General features: G+C 38.4%; 1 protein-coding gene and 1 long non-coding RNA gene across 2 annotated transcripts; one reads left to right on the top strand and one right to left on the bottom strand.

The window, feature by feature from the left end:
- Window positions 1-935: 935 nt before the first annotated feature.
- On the bottom strand, window positions 936-1998 carry LOC120791635. The gene is made up of 2 exons (XR_005707706.1): window positions 1720-1998; window positions 936-1400 (listed from the first exon to the last, which is right to left on the bottom strand). It is a non-coding gene; the product is annotated as an uncharacterized LOC120791635 (long non-coding RNA).
- A 3016-nt stretch (window positions 1999-5014) lies between these two features.
- Window positions 5015-14731, top strand: LOC120792206 (zona pellucida-like domain-containing protein 1). The gene is made up of 13 exons (XM_040131281.1): window positions 5015-5019; window positions 8275-8328; window positions 8955-9070; window positions 9173-9399; window positions 9842-10026; window positions 10152-10224; window positions 10314-10411; window positions 10495-10575; window positions 10698-10869; window positions 10993-11092; window positions 11753-11885; window positions 14479-14635; window positions 14720-14731. The coding sequence occupies exons 1-13, from the start codon at window positions 5015-5017 to the stop codon at window positions 14729-14731; spliced, it is 1413 nt and encodes a 470-aa protein (XP_039987215.1).

Below are 14731 nucleotides of genomic sequence, written 5' to 3'. Positions count from 1 at the left end.
AATCAATTAGTTGATAAGAAAAGATTCGCATGACATGAATCAGCAACTATTTTTAATAATCGTTGAAATGTTTCAATCATTTTCGGGTTCCCGCTTCTCAAATATGAGGATTAGCTGCTTCCTCCCTCTATCTTTGGTGGTTGGACTGTTTGTCAATAAGTAAAACAAGACATGTGAAGGCATCAATCTGGGCTCTGGGAACTTGTGATGGGCTGGTCTTAACTATTTTCCGATATTTTGTAGTTTGATTATTTAATTAATAGATAATGAAAATAATCTTTTTTTTTTACGGGGGAGAAAAAAAAACCAGGAGATACTCAGACAAAAATTTCAGTCAAACCAGAAATATGAGGAATCTGACCTTAGTATCATGTTCCTGATCCTTTTTTAAAATTAAATTTTATTTGTCAGGGGCCTCGTACAAGGATCATTCATCTTATACAAAGAAGAGAGACAAATGGCACCAGATTTAGGTCATTTTAAATTGGAAGTCCCTGGGTAGGTAGACACAAACACGAATACAAATAATGCAAGTTCAAAACACAGTAAATACTAATTTAAATCATAGATCCAAACACACAGACAAATTTCAAACATGAAACCCAAAGCTATGCAACGTATATAAATAATCATTCCCACTCAGCCCCAATGTCCTGCAAATCTTAATCTTTATTTGTACACTTATTTTATAAGCCTATCATGTTTTGTTTATGTAGAAATTTATCTGAAAAGCAACTAGTAACTACACCTGTCAAACGCATGTAAGTGCAGTAAAAAGTGCAATATTTGCTTCTGAAATGTATTGTAGTATAAGTATGAAGTAGCATAACAGAAATGTTGAAGTAGCTGTACTTTCAATAAGTACTCAGGTAACTATAGTAGTTGAGTGCATGCACTTAGTTACTTTCACCGCTGCACGGGACAAAACACATAGATCTCTGTCTTTTTGCGCGTAGGTTTGCGCGAAATCGAACTTGCATTTTTATTTTTGCACGACAGACACAAGTGAGAAAACCGCAAGTTCACGGTCAAGATAATGTCTGACGCAGTTCAATTCGGCTACTGTCGTTCCTACAATACCGCGGTTCCCCCAGTTTTGTTAACGTTTGAGGGCAGGGGAGTGCACTGGCCGTCGGCCGCAGCTCCGGCGCAGGAGGGCGTGTCGCCTCTGACTCGGGAGGCTGGGAACTTTCTGGACCATTACTTTCTCTTCCTTGTAACACGCACACAAAGCTCTCAAGACGCCATTCGAGCCGTTCTCCACATGGCACACTGGCAACTTTTTGCCCAGAAAAATCCTGAGAGTGCGAGCCGCAGTCTGGCTTGGCCGAGGGGAGCCGGCGTGTCAGCGGCCTCATTCTGTACCTGTTGTTTTTCTGTTTAACTTTCACGTCAAACAACTGTCAGAGAGGGTTGACATGCAAAAATAAAATAAAATAAAAAATAACGTTACAATAAGTTAGTTTACTGAATCAGTTACTTAGAGAAGTTGGTGTAAATGACAGCTGTGTTTTTGAAGAACAGCTAACAGATTAACCGACAGCAAAAAAATAAGCGTTAGCTAGTTTAAGCTGAGATAACGTAAATGTAGCTGCCGTTAATTTATGGGATGGTTGACGTGCATTAACGTTTATTAGTAAGAGTCAATGAAGCGTCCATGTAGTTGACCACCTCTGTGCAGTAAAAGTTAGAATACATCCACCAGCTAGCCATACTCACCTGCGTTAAACTCAAAGACTGTCGTCTTATGGGCCTCTGGTGACAGTGGCTGTGGCTAACGCAGCGGGCTGGCCTCTCCCTGGGCGACTCTCGGGTGCGACGGGCGACTGATCCCCGCTGTCAGCCGGTGTGCGGGAGCGGCCGCGCCTCCTCGACAACATTCCCACTCAGAACTCTCTAGAACACGGGAGGAGCGATGCCATCCAATCGTGTCCCATCGACCCCGCTGCCTCTCTCGGCGGTCCAATTAAAAAATGCCGTCTGCTGATTTCCACAGCAGTTGCTACCAGGAATATGCCCGGACGGATTGTGAGAGCGTGGGGTACATGTAGAAGACCCCCCCCACTCCCCAGCCGTCCTGTGCAGGACCGTGTCCCTTTATGGTCGTTTTTCACCTCTCTTTGGTCGTTTTTGCATATTCTCGTGGTTGTTTTTTGTCTCCTTTTGGTAGTTTTGGGTCTCTTTGTGGTAGCTTTGCATCGCTTTTTTGGTCGTTTTGGGTCTAAAATAGACATTTTTGTCTTTGTAATAGTTTTGAGTGTCCTTGTAGTCATTTTGTGTCTCTTTCTGATCTTTTTTTGCATCTCTTTGTGGACATTTGATGTCTCTTTATGTTCATTTTTCATCTCTTTGTGGTCGTTTTGTGTCTTTTAACCAGGCTCTATCACTTTCAAAGAAAGTTAGAAATAATAACAGCCACTTCGTGCAAAAAGGCTGGGAAACACTGGCTTGTCTTGGTTACATGGTATCAGTGGTTTTCATTTCATATATATATATATATATATATATATATATATATATATATATATATGTATATATATATATATATATATGTATATATATGTGTATATATATGTATATATATATGTGTATGTGTGTGTGTGTGTTTTATCAATTGATACTGATAATTATTTTTTACATTTACTCAAGTACTGCACTACAGTAATGTTTTGAGGTACTTCACTTAGTTATTTCTATTTTGCTACTTGATACTTCTACTTTACTACATTTCAAAGGGGAAATATATTCCACTCTATTTATGTGACAGCTGTAGCTACTTCGCAGTTTGACATTTTACATATAAAACGTGATTAGTGTATAAGATATGATTTTTTTATTATCTTACAGTACCCAACAGTATATAAAGTAGTTCAAATCATCTTTACCTCGACCAAATACAAAATTAAAATCAGTAATAATAATCCCATAGTTCTGGAGTACTTTTATTTCTAAAACTTTAAGTACTCAAGATTTTGATTGCATGACTTGTAATAGAGTAGGCCATATTTTACAATGTGGTACTGTTAATTTTATTTGATTAAAGGATCTGAGGCTTTCTTCCACCGCTTAAAAAGGAGAATTCAAGTGTTGTGCAGTCTAAGAAGTACTAGCAGACTCTGAGAGAACGAAAAAGCAAACTGAATCACAACTATAAGTGCTGGGTTAAAACCCTGTGAGTCAGTTTAGAAGCATCAAAGACACTGATAAGTAGGTTAACACATCTAAAATACACGATCTGTTGAGCAAATCCAAATATTAATGTTGGTATAGATACTGAGATCAGGGTGTATTACTTAAAAAAAAACAAAAAACCCAAGTGGGTCAAGATCATCTTGTTTTATGACGAACACCGGGATTGGTTTACCATTTAAAGTCCAGTACAATCAAGAGTCGTGTCCTGATGCGACCTTTAAAAAAAACGGGGCCTCCTCCTATGTTACTGTCACAGCATGCTATGATACCGCTCAGATGTTGCGTGTCTGAGAGTGTGACTCAGCATACCGCATGGTCTAATTACAGTCAATAGGTGTTGAAAAGAAATCCATTGTAAGGTTAAACTAAACAATTCAATACTTTCCAGTTAATTTGACCCTGTAAAGGTGCAACAGAGATAGAGAAAAAAAGGAAGGAAACAATGGGATCAGATAATATAGATCTAACAATTGTTACACAATGCATACTGTTCATATAAAATGTTTATACATGGTAATATAAAACAGAAGAAAAGTAAAAATATAGAGAGTAATATTGACATCAAAAGTAGGTAATAATAGAAAACATAATAGACAACAAATTGTTCACTAAAATTTATTTTTAACATTGTGGGGTAAAACCATTAGTTTTGGAAATTTCACATATATTTTGGAGCTCACCGTGGTTTATTTTGGGCCAATGCAGTCAGCAAGTCTGCAAATAAATGTTCAAATGCAAATGATCAATTAAATTGTGCTGCATAGAAGACCTGTCCGAACATCATAATTTATTATGGCACGCAAGTTACGAGGTATGTATGATTGATTGTCAACTTTTGAATCCTCGAGTCATTACATGTCCACAAGGGCTAAGGCTGGAATAAAATGCTGACAACTGCATTTTTCTTCATTTAGAGTGGCAATAAAAACATTATTAATAAAAATTAAAAGATTTTATGAAAACATTGGTTGTTCACTGTGACCGTGTTACGTAATTTAGGCTGTTAATGAACTGCATTTTTCACTGTAGTGTTCCCAAGAGTCTTTTTAGTGGATGCACCATTGAACTGCCTTTAGTGTCCCAGCCCTATAGAGACAAGACACTTGTTTTGTCCCCTGAGACTTACATGACCATGACCATTCTTGCTTCAGTGTAAACATCCATACACACCTTTGTTCCCACTGAGAGTGTATGAAGTCTATTACTCCTCACATTTCTGTGAGTCACATTCATGGACACATGATAGTGTTATGTACAAGCTCGTCTGGCATTGTTGCAAAGTCTAAAGGATGCCTGTTGATAAAGTAAAGCTCAGTCAAGACCCAACCATGAGACAGATGGAGGAAACCACTCCTTGCTGGATACAAACAGAACATTTTGGAGTTCTGCAAAGATGGATGGACGCATCACAATCACAACTTTTCTTCATGATTGTTAATGGAAAAAAAGGAAGGATTGCATGCTTCAACATATTACTCTAATAATGGGAAAATGTCCTATTACTGAAAATTATTTATGCTCAATTAACAATGATTGTTTTTGGTAGTTTGTGTATTTACAAGTGTTCCTGTTCATTTAACAAACTTCCAAGTCCAATTCCACTCCAGAGTTTGGGTATGGAAGTTAATTCTTGGCCTTCAAGAACAGTATATGTATCCAAAATCAGTAAGTGAATCTTGAGTTTGGAATTTTCATAACATTATATGTTTTCACAAGGTCAAGAATGAACCTCCATGCACAAAATAATCTAAAATTAGTCGATATTTGAACATTTGTTTTTCATGAGACAACTCCAGCCAGTTCCATTCACTGAATGAAGACCATGAGGTGAGGCTGAAAGGCTGAAAATAGTACAAATTGTAGAGAGAACAACACAGTAAATGTATGCTCACTAAAAAGACAAGCTAAGTTTCATGCTGGAGGAGGACTTTCCAAAATCTGGCAACCCACAGGTTCTTCTTTTTAATGGCTTCTAACTGGAGCCAATTCCAGCTGACATTGGCCGAGAGGCAGGGTACACCCTGGACAGGTCGCCAGTCTGCCACAGGGCTGACACTTGGAGACAAACAACCGTTCATGCTCGCAATGACAACTACGGGCAATACAGAGCCACCAGTTAACCTAACCTGCGTGTCTTCGGACTGTGGGAGGAGGCCGGAGCACCCGGGGGAAACCCACGCAGGCACAGGGAGGACATGCAAACTCCACACAAAAAGGCCCCGTTCGAATTCAGAACCTTCTTGCACTGAGACGACAGTGCTAACCGCTGCACCACCGCACCGCTGAATCTAATAACATATCACCTAATATTCATTTTCAACATAAAGACATGTCATAAACAAGCACTGTTGACAAGAAATCCTTATAAGGATAAACTATGTCATGGTAAAACTGTTTCTGAGTGACCTAATCATACCTTGGCATTTCTGTTCTACAATTTCTTTTTACTTATTGACCAACATTACCTGTATACGCTGATACTGATATATCTGTGATAAGCCGGGCCCTAGATTCTATGCATCGAGGCAAAGCTCACAATACATGCTCCCGGTTTATTTGGCAACCTTTTCTTTCCTAATGAAAATATTTAATGCTCTATGTCTACATGTCGGCCTATTTTGTTAACCAACTAGATGGTCAGGTACAAATTGCGGTTCAGCTCATCCTAAAACTTCATCTCAGTCAAAATCAAAATCATCAATTTTCACGTTTGAGCCAAGCCGTCAGGTTTTGGATTCGTCAAAGCACTACATCTGTGTGAACTGAACTTTTAAGAGACCTGCAGCAATCACTAACTGCATCCGCTCCTTTTTAATGCAGAACTTTTGTGCTTTTGATCTTGGTTCCTGGCCTAAATGTTTTCGTGATTCCCCAGAGTGAACACATTTACTGCTTGTGAGTCCAGGTTTTGAAGCTATGCGCCTCCAGTAACACTGATGGCATTGCTTGCAGACAAATGCTTATTTAGACAACAAAGGAGAGATTATAACTGGCATTTGACATCAGATACATCTAAAGTAATCCAACAGGCACCTTTTTCAGGCTGTACCCTCATGGTGTATTGTGGTGGTGTTCTTTAGGGACCAGAGTTACTCAGGAGTCCCTTTCGTGTTGTGATGCTTCACAAAAGACTTTGGATTTCTCTCAGATAGGTGTGTCTTTTATTTTCAGACAGTACAAAATGACACTGAAATTTTTCTATTTACAGTTTACAGCCCGAGGCCATAACAAAAACTGATCCATTACAAAACTCGCACTCTGAGGAACAGTAACGAGACTTTTATCGCATCGAAAGATCTCAAAAGAGAACACTGGGGATCCGATCACTGATCCTGTTCTTCCACAGGCCGACGAAAAACATTGCTTGTGTGTATGAATTATGGTTTCCTATGTGACGCTCTCCTTGCCCATACCCAGGACAACAAGCAAGCATTTTTCCGTTGCATAACATTATTCTTGGCCATTAAGCTTCCATTACCTTTCATATAAAGTTATTTGCCAGACCAAATGTGAGATGATTGCTATTGCACCATTGCATTACTTCATTAGATTAAAGCCGACTGCTGTAAATGTAGCATCAAAAGGAGACAGAGTCAGAATCAACACAATTATGCAATTTTGTCTTTGAAATTTGAGACACAACGTGCTGATATCCCAAAAGGTGCCACACCATCTTTAAATAACACGCTGCAGCTACCAGCCCGGCTAGTGCAGTTTTCTGTCTGACCTCACTGAGGACTGGAACCAGCTAAAATAAAATTCTCCACTTAGATCAGTAACATCACATTAATAATACAACTAAGCTGCAGACATATGGCATTAAGACAGATCCTTTCAAACTAACAAATAGGACCAGAAACAGGCTCGATAATAACAAGTATCACTGGAACTGTGCAGACTTTTTTGTGACGCATTATGCAAATTACTTGATAGGAAGTTAAATTTTCAACATTTAAATCCAGAAAGTGTGGTTTATGATTTCAGATTTTTTGATTGAAGTAATTTAATGAATATCTTCAATTAAACAGCGATATAAAGTAAAATAATGGTACATGCTGATTAGGAAATTCTCACCCAGAGGTGGAAAGTAATTAAGTACATTTAAGCAAGCACTCTACTTGAGTGCAGTTCTGACATACTTGTACTTTACTTGAGTATTTCCATTTTCTGCTACTTTATACTTCTACTCCACTACAATAATTTGACAACTGTAGTTAGTTTTCAGGTTACGATTTAACATAAAAACAATGATATGCATTGGATTAAAATGCAATGGATTTTTTTAAAAATGTACAATTTCCAACCTTTTTGGCTTGAAAGCCTCTTACAAAAAATGTGTAGCTGGGGCCCCCTGGGTAAATTTTCCGATGAGTTGTTTGCAGTGAGTGATTTCCCCTCTAAACGTCTCACATGGTTTCACTGTAATAACTGTTCTTGGCAAATTTGTGCACCAGAATTTTGTTTTCTTATTTGCTCTCCCATTAATTATCTCACAATCCCTCAGATTTATCCCGCAACCCTTTAAAAAGGGAGCGACCCCTTGCTTGGGAACCACCAAACTTAAATAACAAACTGTATATAAGGTAGTTAAAACTAGCTCCACCTCAATCAGCTACAATAGTAAAATGTTATTTACACATTGATGCATCAGTATTAACAATCTAATAATATCATATAAAATAATATACTGTATCAGTCACTTTCTTCATTTTTTTTAAACTTTTGATACTTTAAGTACAGTTTGCTGATAATAGTTTTGCTCTAGACAAATTCCACCTTGCATATTTATAGAAACAGACATGTTTATAACATTGGTGTTGTTATCACACACCATTACTTAACACCAGAAAAAAGTCTGGAGGCAGAAAGCTGACAGTGTTTTAAAAGAAACTTCTAAAAATACAGCTACATCAACATAAGTTGAGCTGGAGCCACTTGACACGTGGAACTGCATGAGGTTTATTTTACATGAACTGTTATTAAAATTCAAAATGTAAGTATAATATGAAGATATTAAAGGCCCAGCTCGTGTTACACTATTGTCTGAGATGTTCCCTTACACGCCCCTTGGGGGGCCGACAGTATAAATGGAGAGATCTGGGAGCCACTAGCAAGACACAAAATGAAGACTTACAGGTAAGTGCTCAGAATAACTTTATCAATTCCTTTTCCCATTATTTGAATACTTCTGGTTATATTTATTTAAAATATGTCTTATGAAAAAGACTATATTGAAAATATCTGAATTGGTTAAATTATTATTATTTTTCTTACTATATCAACAGTGGAGAAAAATGCACTGGATGGATTCATTCTTTAAATCAAACTTTATATCAAACTAAATTCTGGAGTCTTTAAATCAAATTTGACAAATGAGTTATCATTTGAGGGTCTTTATCTGATAACTTTCTTGACATACAAAATACAGGATATGTCTGTGTCCTGTGCAGACCTGTGAAACTGAATTGCAGGATATCAGTTATTCCATATCAAGGAACTTTTTTTCCCCTGTAAATAACTATGCATAAATCCTGACACTGCCCAGGTTTAAGCATGTCTTTTGTTTTTTTCTTTCAAGTGACTGCTTACTGTATGTTGCATAAGTAACACTATTACCTTTCTAAACTTTTCCCTCATAATCACAAGGGTCCATCAAACAAATATAAAATTGACCACTTTTGAAACGTTTCTTTCAAAAGACTTTCCCTTGAACGAAGACAGTGAAAGCAATTGGTTCCCATTGTTTTGCTGTTTTCTCACAGATCCACACTCAGAACAATGAGGCTGGTCATCCTTGTGTGCCAGCTTGGCCTAATTTTGAGGACTGAGGCCCAGATACCAGAAAGTTGCATTGTTAGTGATACAAACAGACCTCCTGGTTTGTGACATTTTCTTTAATATGTTCTTTATTTACTGTTATTTTCACACTTCCAGTGCAGTTTGATTATATATATATCCCCCCTTTTTTTATCTCTCCTAGAAAACTCTGACATAACTGTGGTCTGTGGCACTGAGCATATGGACCTGAGCATTTATATTTGCCCAATGTACCAAGCTCTTTACAATGAGTCTCTGATGGTCCTCAATAATCAGTTCAACAACCCAGACTGTTTTGGGACTGCTGACTGGAGAGTTGACCCGCCACTCTTAAAATTCAGAATCCCCATGAATGAAAGTGCCATCTCTGCCTGCAGCAGTAACTTTAAGGTATTCTTCACAATGGCTACAACTATTATTTTCAAAGTGTAACTAAATTGAGCTACCCTGTATCCTAGAAATTACGTTTATTAAAACTAATTTCCAGCAAAGTTTTCTGTTAACGTAATGAGGGAACAATTACTTTGTCATTCGGCATAATTGAGAAAACAGTTTAGATGTATACATTTGTGATTTTAATTTCTAGGAGATTGGGTTGAACTGGGGCACTTTTATGCTCAGATTTACTGGAAGATCTCATGGTGTGACAGCTAAGAAGACTTTCCAGTACATAAGAATATTAGAATAGCACAGAATCTGTAGTGACATTTGGTAAAAGTCTGTTTTTCGTATTAAAACCAAGGATAGTATCTTGAATTCCTGCATCATTGGAAAAAAAAAAATCAGAAAATTGATATAAATTGTTTTGCCCGATATGTTTCTTTTTTAATAGATAATCACTGAGGTTGGGAGCGGAGACTTTGCAGACTTCTCAAATGTCCAGTTCGTCAACGTTTCTGGCATTGTTACTTCTGTAGACCCCTCTGCGGGTATGATCACCTATCGCCCGCAGATCCTGTACAAGTTCTCCTGTCGTTACCCAATGCAGTATCTCCTGAACAATACTGAACTGGGCGTGTGAGTATGCTACGTGACACCACAAAATAGCACCTGCACTGCACGTGAAATAGGCAGGACTGAACTACATTTTGATTCATACCAGTTTCTATTACATAATATGAATTCTGTTTCATTCAATACAGGTCAGGTGTGAATCTTGCCATACGAGACAACAATGGTAGCTTCATCAGCACACTGAGTATGCAGCTCTACGAAGTAAGATCTGCTCTAGCTTTTAGAAATGAACAGAGGGCGTTTTTAAACATTTTAGAACTTGATTTTGTTCTCGCTTTTCTGTGGAATAGGACGAACAGTACCGAAAAATCCTAAATATCCCACAAGCAGGACTCAACTTGAAGACCAAGATTTATGTTGCAGTTAAAGCTACCAATCTAACAGACAGGTATTTGGGTTTTACCAGCTTACAGTAAACAACAGGTTTTATTAATAAGAAAAAACACTTAAATCCAACTTCTGTCCTCGAAGGTTCAACGTGCTGCTGGACAGATGCTATGCAACAACAAGTCCGTATCCCTTCCTTGACACCTATTATGACCTTTTTGTTGGGTGAGTCTCATGTATTTAACCACAGGTTATTATGCCTACCACTCTCTCTGACACTCAACTCCAAAGTAGCTCTTGGTACTCCCCCATGTGCAGTAACACTACCTGTCTCTTTTTTACCCAAGGTGTACACGTGACGCACAGACTAAGGTGGAGGTCAACGGGGCGTCTCAGAAGGCATACTTCTCCTTTGAGGCCTTCAGATTCGTGGAGCACAAAGATCTGACAGTTTCCACTTTCTACCTGCACTGCGTCACCAGACTCTGTGAGGTGTCCTCGTGTAACACATTACTGCCTGTGAGTAAACTTCTTTTTGATAAATTCCTCAACGAGGCCAACATAATTTCAAGATATCACAAATCAGTACATCATGTAGGTAAATGATCCTGAGTTTTGCTTGTCTTTATTAATTTTCAACAGAACTGTGGTTCCCAAAGCAGGAGAAAGAGAGAGACCGAGGATTTGTTGGCCAACACGACAGTCACCTCGCCCGCAATACTAGTGGGCAAACAGAGCCGCGGTGCGTCTTTATAGCAAAATACGACAAACAAAGATATCCCTTTATCCTGTCATAACAATTCTTTCTATGGTGACTAAAGATACATATGCTAACATAAACAATATTATCTCGAAATACTGGTATGCTAATTTTGATTTCCTCGATTGATTAAAACTGACTGGAGATTCTTGTTTAAACTCTAAGAAAATATATGCTAAATAACAGGGTTAGTCTTTTTTGATCAATTATTGCTGTTAGAAAAATATGAAATAAAATTAACGAGGGTCATATTGACCATCTTTATTCGTTTTACAATGTCTTTATACCTTTATACGAGTAGTATTACATTTTGGGACATGTATATATGTATAAGTTTTCTTGCTGAGCGTTAGATGAGAGGATCACTACTGATCCTGTCAATTACTGACCATAGATTTGGTTAAATTTTTCAGGAGGTTCTCCAACTTACTTGGCTTCTCACGGTAAGAATCTCCATTATATGTGACACGTGTCCGTCACTGTATGTGAGTGTCTATCTGTATGAATACACTGCAATGGCGTGGTTGAAATTGTCTCTGGTGGACTACTTTCTTGGTTCATGCTCATTCGGTCATTGTCAATGTAATTATAGTATATAATTTTCTGATATCTAAAAGCTTTTCTTCTTCCCTGCTCCTGCAGGTTTGGCGTCTGAGAGCAACTACAGCAGCCCTGTGGTGGCTGTAATCGTATGCATCGTCATCCTTGCTATTTTCCTCGTGGCCATGGCCGTCTACTTTTCATTGTACATCAGGCGGAGGAAACCCATCATCCAGTGACATCCACTGACTGAGACTGGAGCCCCTTCACTTGCTTCCCAAACTGCCAGTGTAGTTCTTCATCATCTGCATCTAGGACAAGCCCTGAGAAACAATCGTCAGAAACATCATTATGTCATACGACTTGTACAGTAGCTTTTCCATTGCACATACATAGCATTGTAACATGGGGATCAGCAGGTATCCATGCATGCAACTTTATAATCATTGTGAATCCATAGTTTATTATTGCAGAGATGAGGGCACAGAATCTGTATAATAATTGTGTATCTTTTGTAATCAGTTGGAAATGGTTAACTTTTAAAATGTTCAATGAGAATGATGAAGAAAATACTCATGCTTTATTCTTTGACAAAACATACCATTAAACTCTTAACCTTTAACCTCGTCTCTTATGATTGATCTTATGACTGAATCAGAGAAAGCTAACAGGTTGTTGTAAATGACGAATAAGTGGTTAATATAAGTCAAGCTGGATACTTACGTAGATTATTCAGATCTAAAAAACAGTTTTTGGTGTACCCTTGCCGGGTTTAATGAATTATTTTGAGCTAGTACAGTGCCAATTCAAAACATGCTTATCAACTAATTAATAGTTAAATATTTGATTCAATCATCTAATCATCATCATCTAATTTCCACATCACTGCTCTGTTATGATAGTTATAACAATAACAGACCCCATTTGTCAGACACCTGATCAGAAAATATCAGACCACAAGTTCAAAAGAATTGCTGTGAAACATACACTCACTTGCCAATTTATTAGGTACACCTAGATAAAAACGAATGCAGTGTAATACTGCACGCCTGCAATAAATCCTCTCTTCATGAGAATTACAATGTTCAGTTTTTATTGAATCTGTTTAAGAGGATGTTGATTTATTTTAATAGTCATTTTGGAGGCTGTAATTTGTCGTGCTGTTGAAGTGTACTGGGTCGTACTGAGAGGTATTCCTAATATTTTGTCCTTCCCATTTGTATGAACTAAGGTTGACAATGTCAACCTGCTGCTGACAGTAGAAGGAAAAATCAGGGGATCGCCATATTCAGCGGGCTTCATTTCCTGGGGATCATGGATCTGTCCAGTAGTTGGTGAGGTATTTCACTCTGGAGCAGTGGCTGGACTGACCACCTGACTCACTGACTGACTGACATTGCCATCACTAGAGCCGTGCCGTGGCTAAAAAGGAAAAAAGGTTCAGCTGGACTGATCTGACAGTATCTCCAAAATTCTGTGTTTGACGTTGTTTAAACATCAGTAATCATGTCAGAGAAATGGCGTCAATATATGATACGTGTCATAAGTGTCAATATTGGAAAGTCATTCCTTGCACCGTCATCAGGGTGAAATTTCAATTTGTTGAATTCTTTGGTTTATGGCCAAATACCTGCAAATCTAGAAGAAGTGAGATACCAATATAACAGGCTGGTACTAAAAGCAAATGGTTGACATTTTGGAAAAAATACTTAATCACTTTACTACCAAGAGTTAGATGAGAAGATGGATCCCACTCGTATGTGTTTATGCTAAATATGAAGCTACGGCCAGCAGACTGTTAGCTAAGGCTAGCATAAAGACTGTAAACAGGGGGTAACAGCTAGCCTAGCTGGGTTTGAAGGGAAAACACACACACACACGCACACGCACACGCACACACACACACACACACACACACACACACACACACACACACACACACACACACAGGGACTACACACCTCTACAGCTTGTAGGCAGGTAACCTCTAATGAGTGGTTACATACTGTAAAGAGGGTTGACCAGACTATTTCTTGGCCAAAATAATGCTAATCTAGCACAGCGGTAAAATCACAACTTGTCGTTCCCCTTTGTTAAACAAGATACAGTTGCACGCAAAAGTTTAACATATTTTGTTAATTTGTGAAAAGAAGTGAATACAACCCCAATACAGCAACAAAGTTATTTCATAAACTTCAAAAATATAAAGCAATTAAAAAGTGATTGAGGCATGTGCAAAAAATTTGTGCACCCTACTAAGTCAGTGTTAAGCTGCACCCACTGGGGGTGGGATTATTCTGCTTTGAGGTTGTGTAGCAGCCAGTGGCACAGGAAACATCGCAGGGATAGAGGGAGGAATGGATTCCACTAAATATCGACAAATTCTGGATGCAAATGCCAACAGAGCGTGGTTAGGTGTTTCCCAGGGTTTCCAGACTTTATGCTAAGCCAAGCTAACCGGCTGCTGGCTGTTCATATTAAACCGATAGATATGGGAGTAGTATCGATCTTTTAATCTCATCATAAGAGTATTTCACAAATGTTTGATCTGTTTCTTTTAGTGCTAAAGTACTGCAGTTTTCCACAAGTTTTATTAATAAGAAAAAACACTTAAAATCCACCCGTCTGTCCCTGAAGATTCAACGATGCTAAGCAACAACAAGTTCATATTTCCTTCCTTAACACCCATTATGACCTTTTTGTTGGGTGAGTCTCATGTATTTAACCACAGGATATTATGCCTCCCACTTACTCTGACACTCAACTCCAAAGTAGCTCTTGGTACTTCCCCGTGTGCAGTAACCCTACCTGTCTCTTTTTTACCCAAGGTGTACACGTGACGCACAAACTAAGGTGGAGGTCAACGGGGAGTCTCAGAAAGCATACTTCTCCTTTGAGGCCTTCAGATTTGTGGAGCTCAGAAATCTGACAGTTTCCAAATTCACCAGACTCTGTGAGGTGGCCTCGTGTATCACAAGACTGCCTGTGAGTCGTATCAGTCACTTCACTCTCTCAAGTTATGCTTCATCACTAAAGCATGTGTCTTCTTATATTTATTCTTTGGCACAGTTCAGTGGATGA

The sequence above is a fragment of the Xiphias gladius genome, chromosome 7, assembly GCF_016859285.1.
Source record: "Xiphias gladius isolate SHS-SW01 ecotype Sanya breed wild chromosome 7, ASM1685928v1, whole genome shotgun sequence".
NCBI lineage: Eukaryota > Metazoa > Chordata > Actinopteri > Istiophoriformes > Xiphiidae > Xiphias > Xiphias gladius.
The sequence above is the reverse complement of the archived record's forward strand: the minus strand, read 5'-3'. Positions and strand labels throughout refer to the sequence as shown.

Excerpts from the sequence above, each read along its gene's own strand:
- LOC120792206 (XM_040131281.1), top strand. Across the intron at positions 8,329-8,954 it reads CACAAAATGAAGACTTACAG|ATCCACACTCAGAACAATGA; the intron begins GTAAGTGCTCAG and ends GTTTTCTCACAG. Across the intron at positions 9,071-9,172 it reads TGATACAAACAGACCTCCTG|AAAACTCTGACATAACTGTG; the intron begins GTTTGTGACATT and ends TATCTCTCCTAG.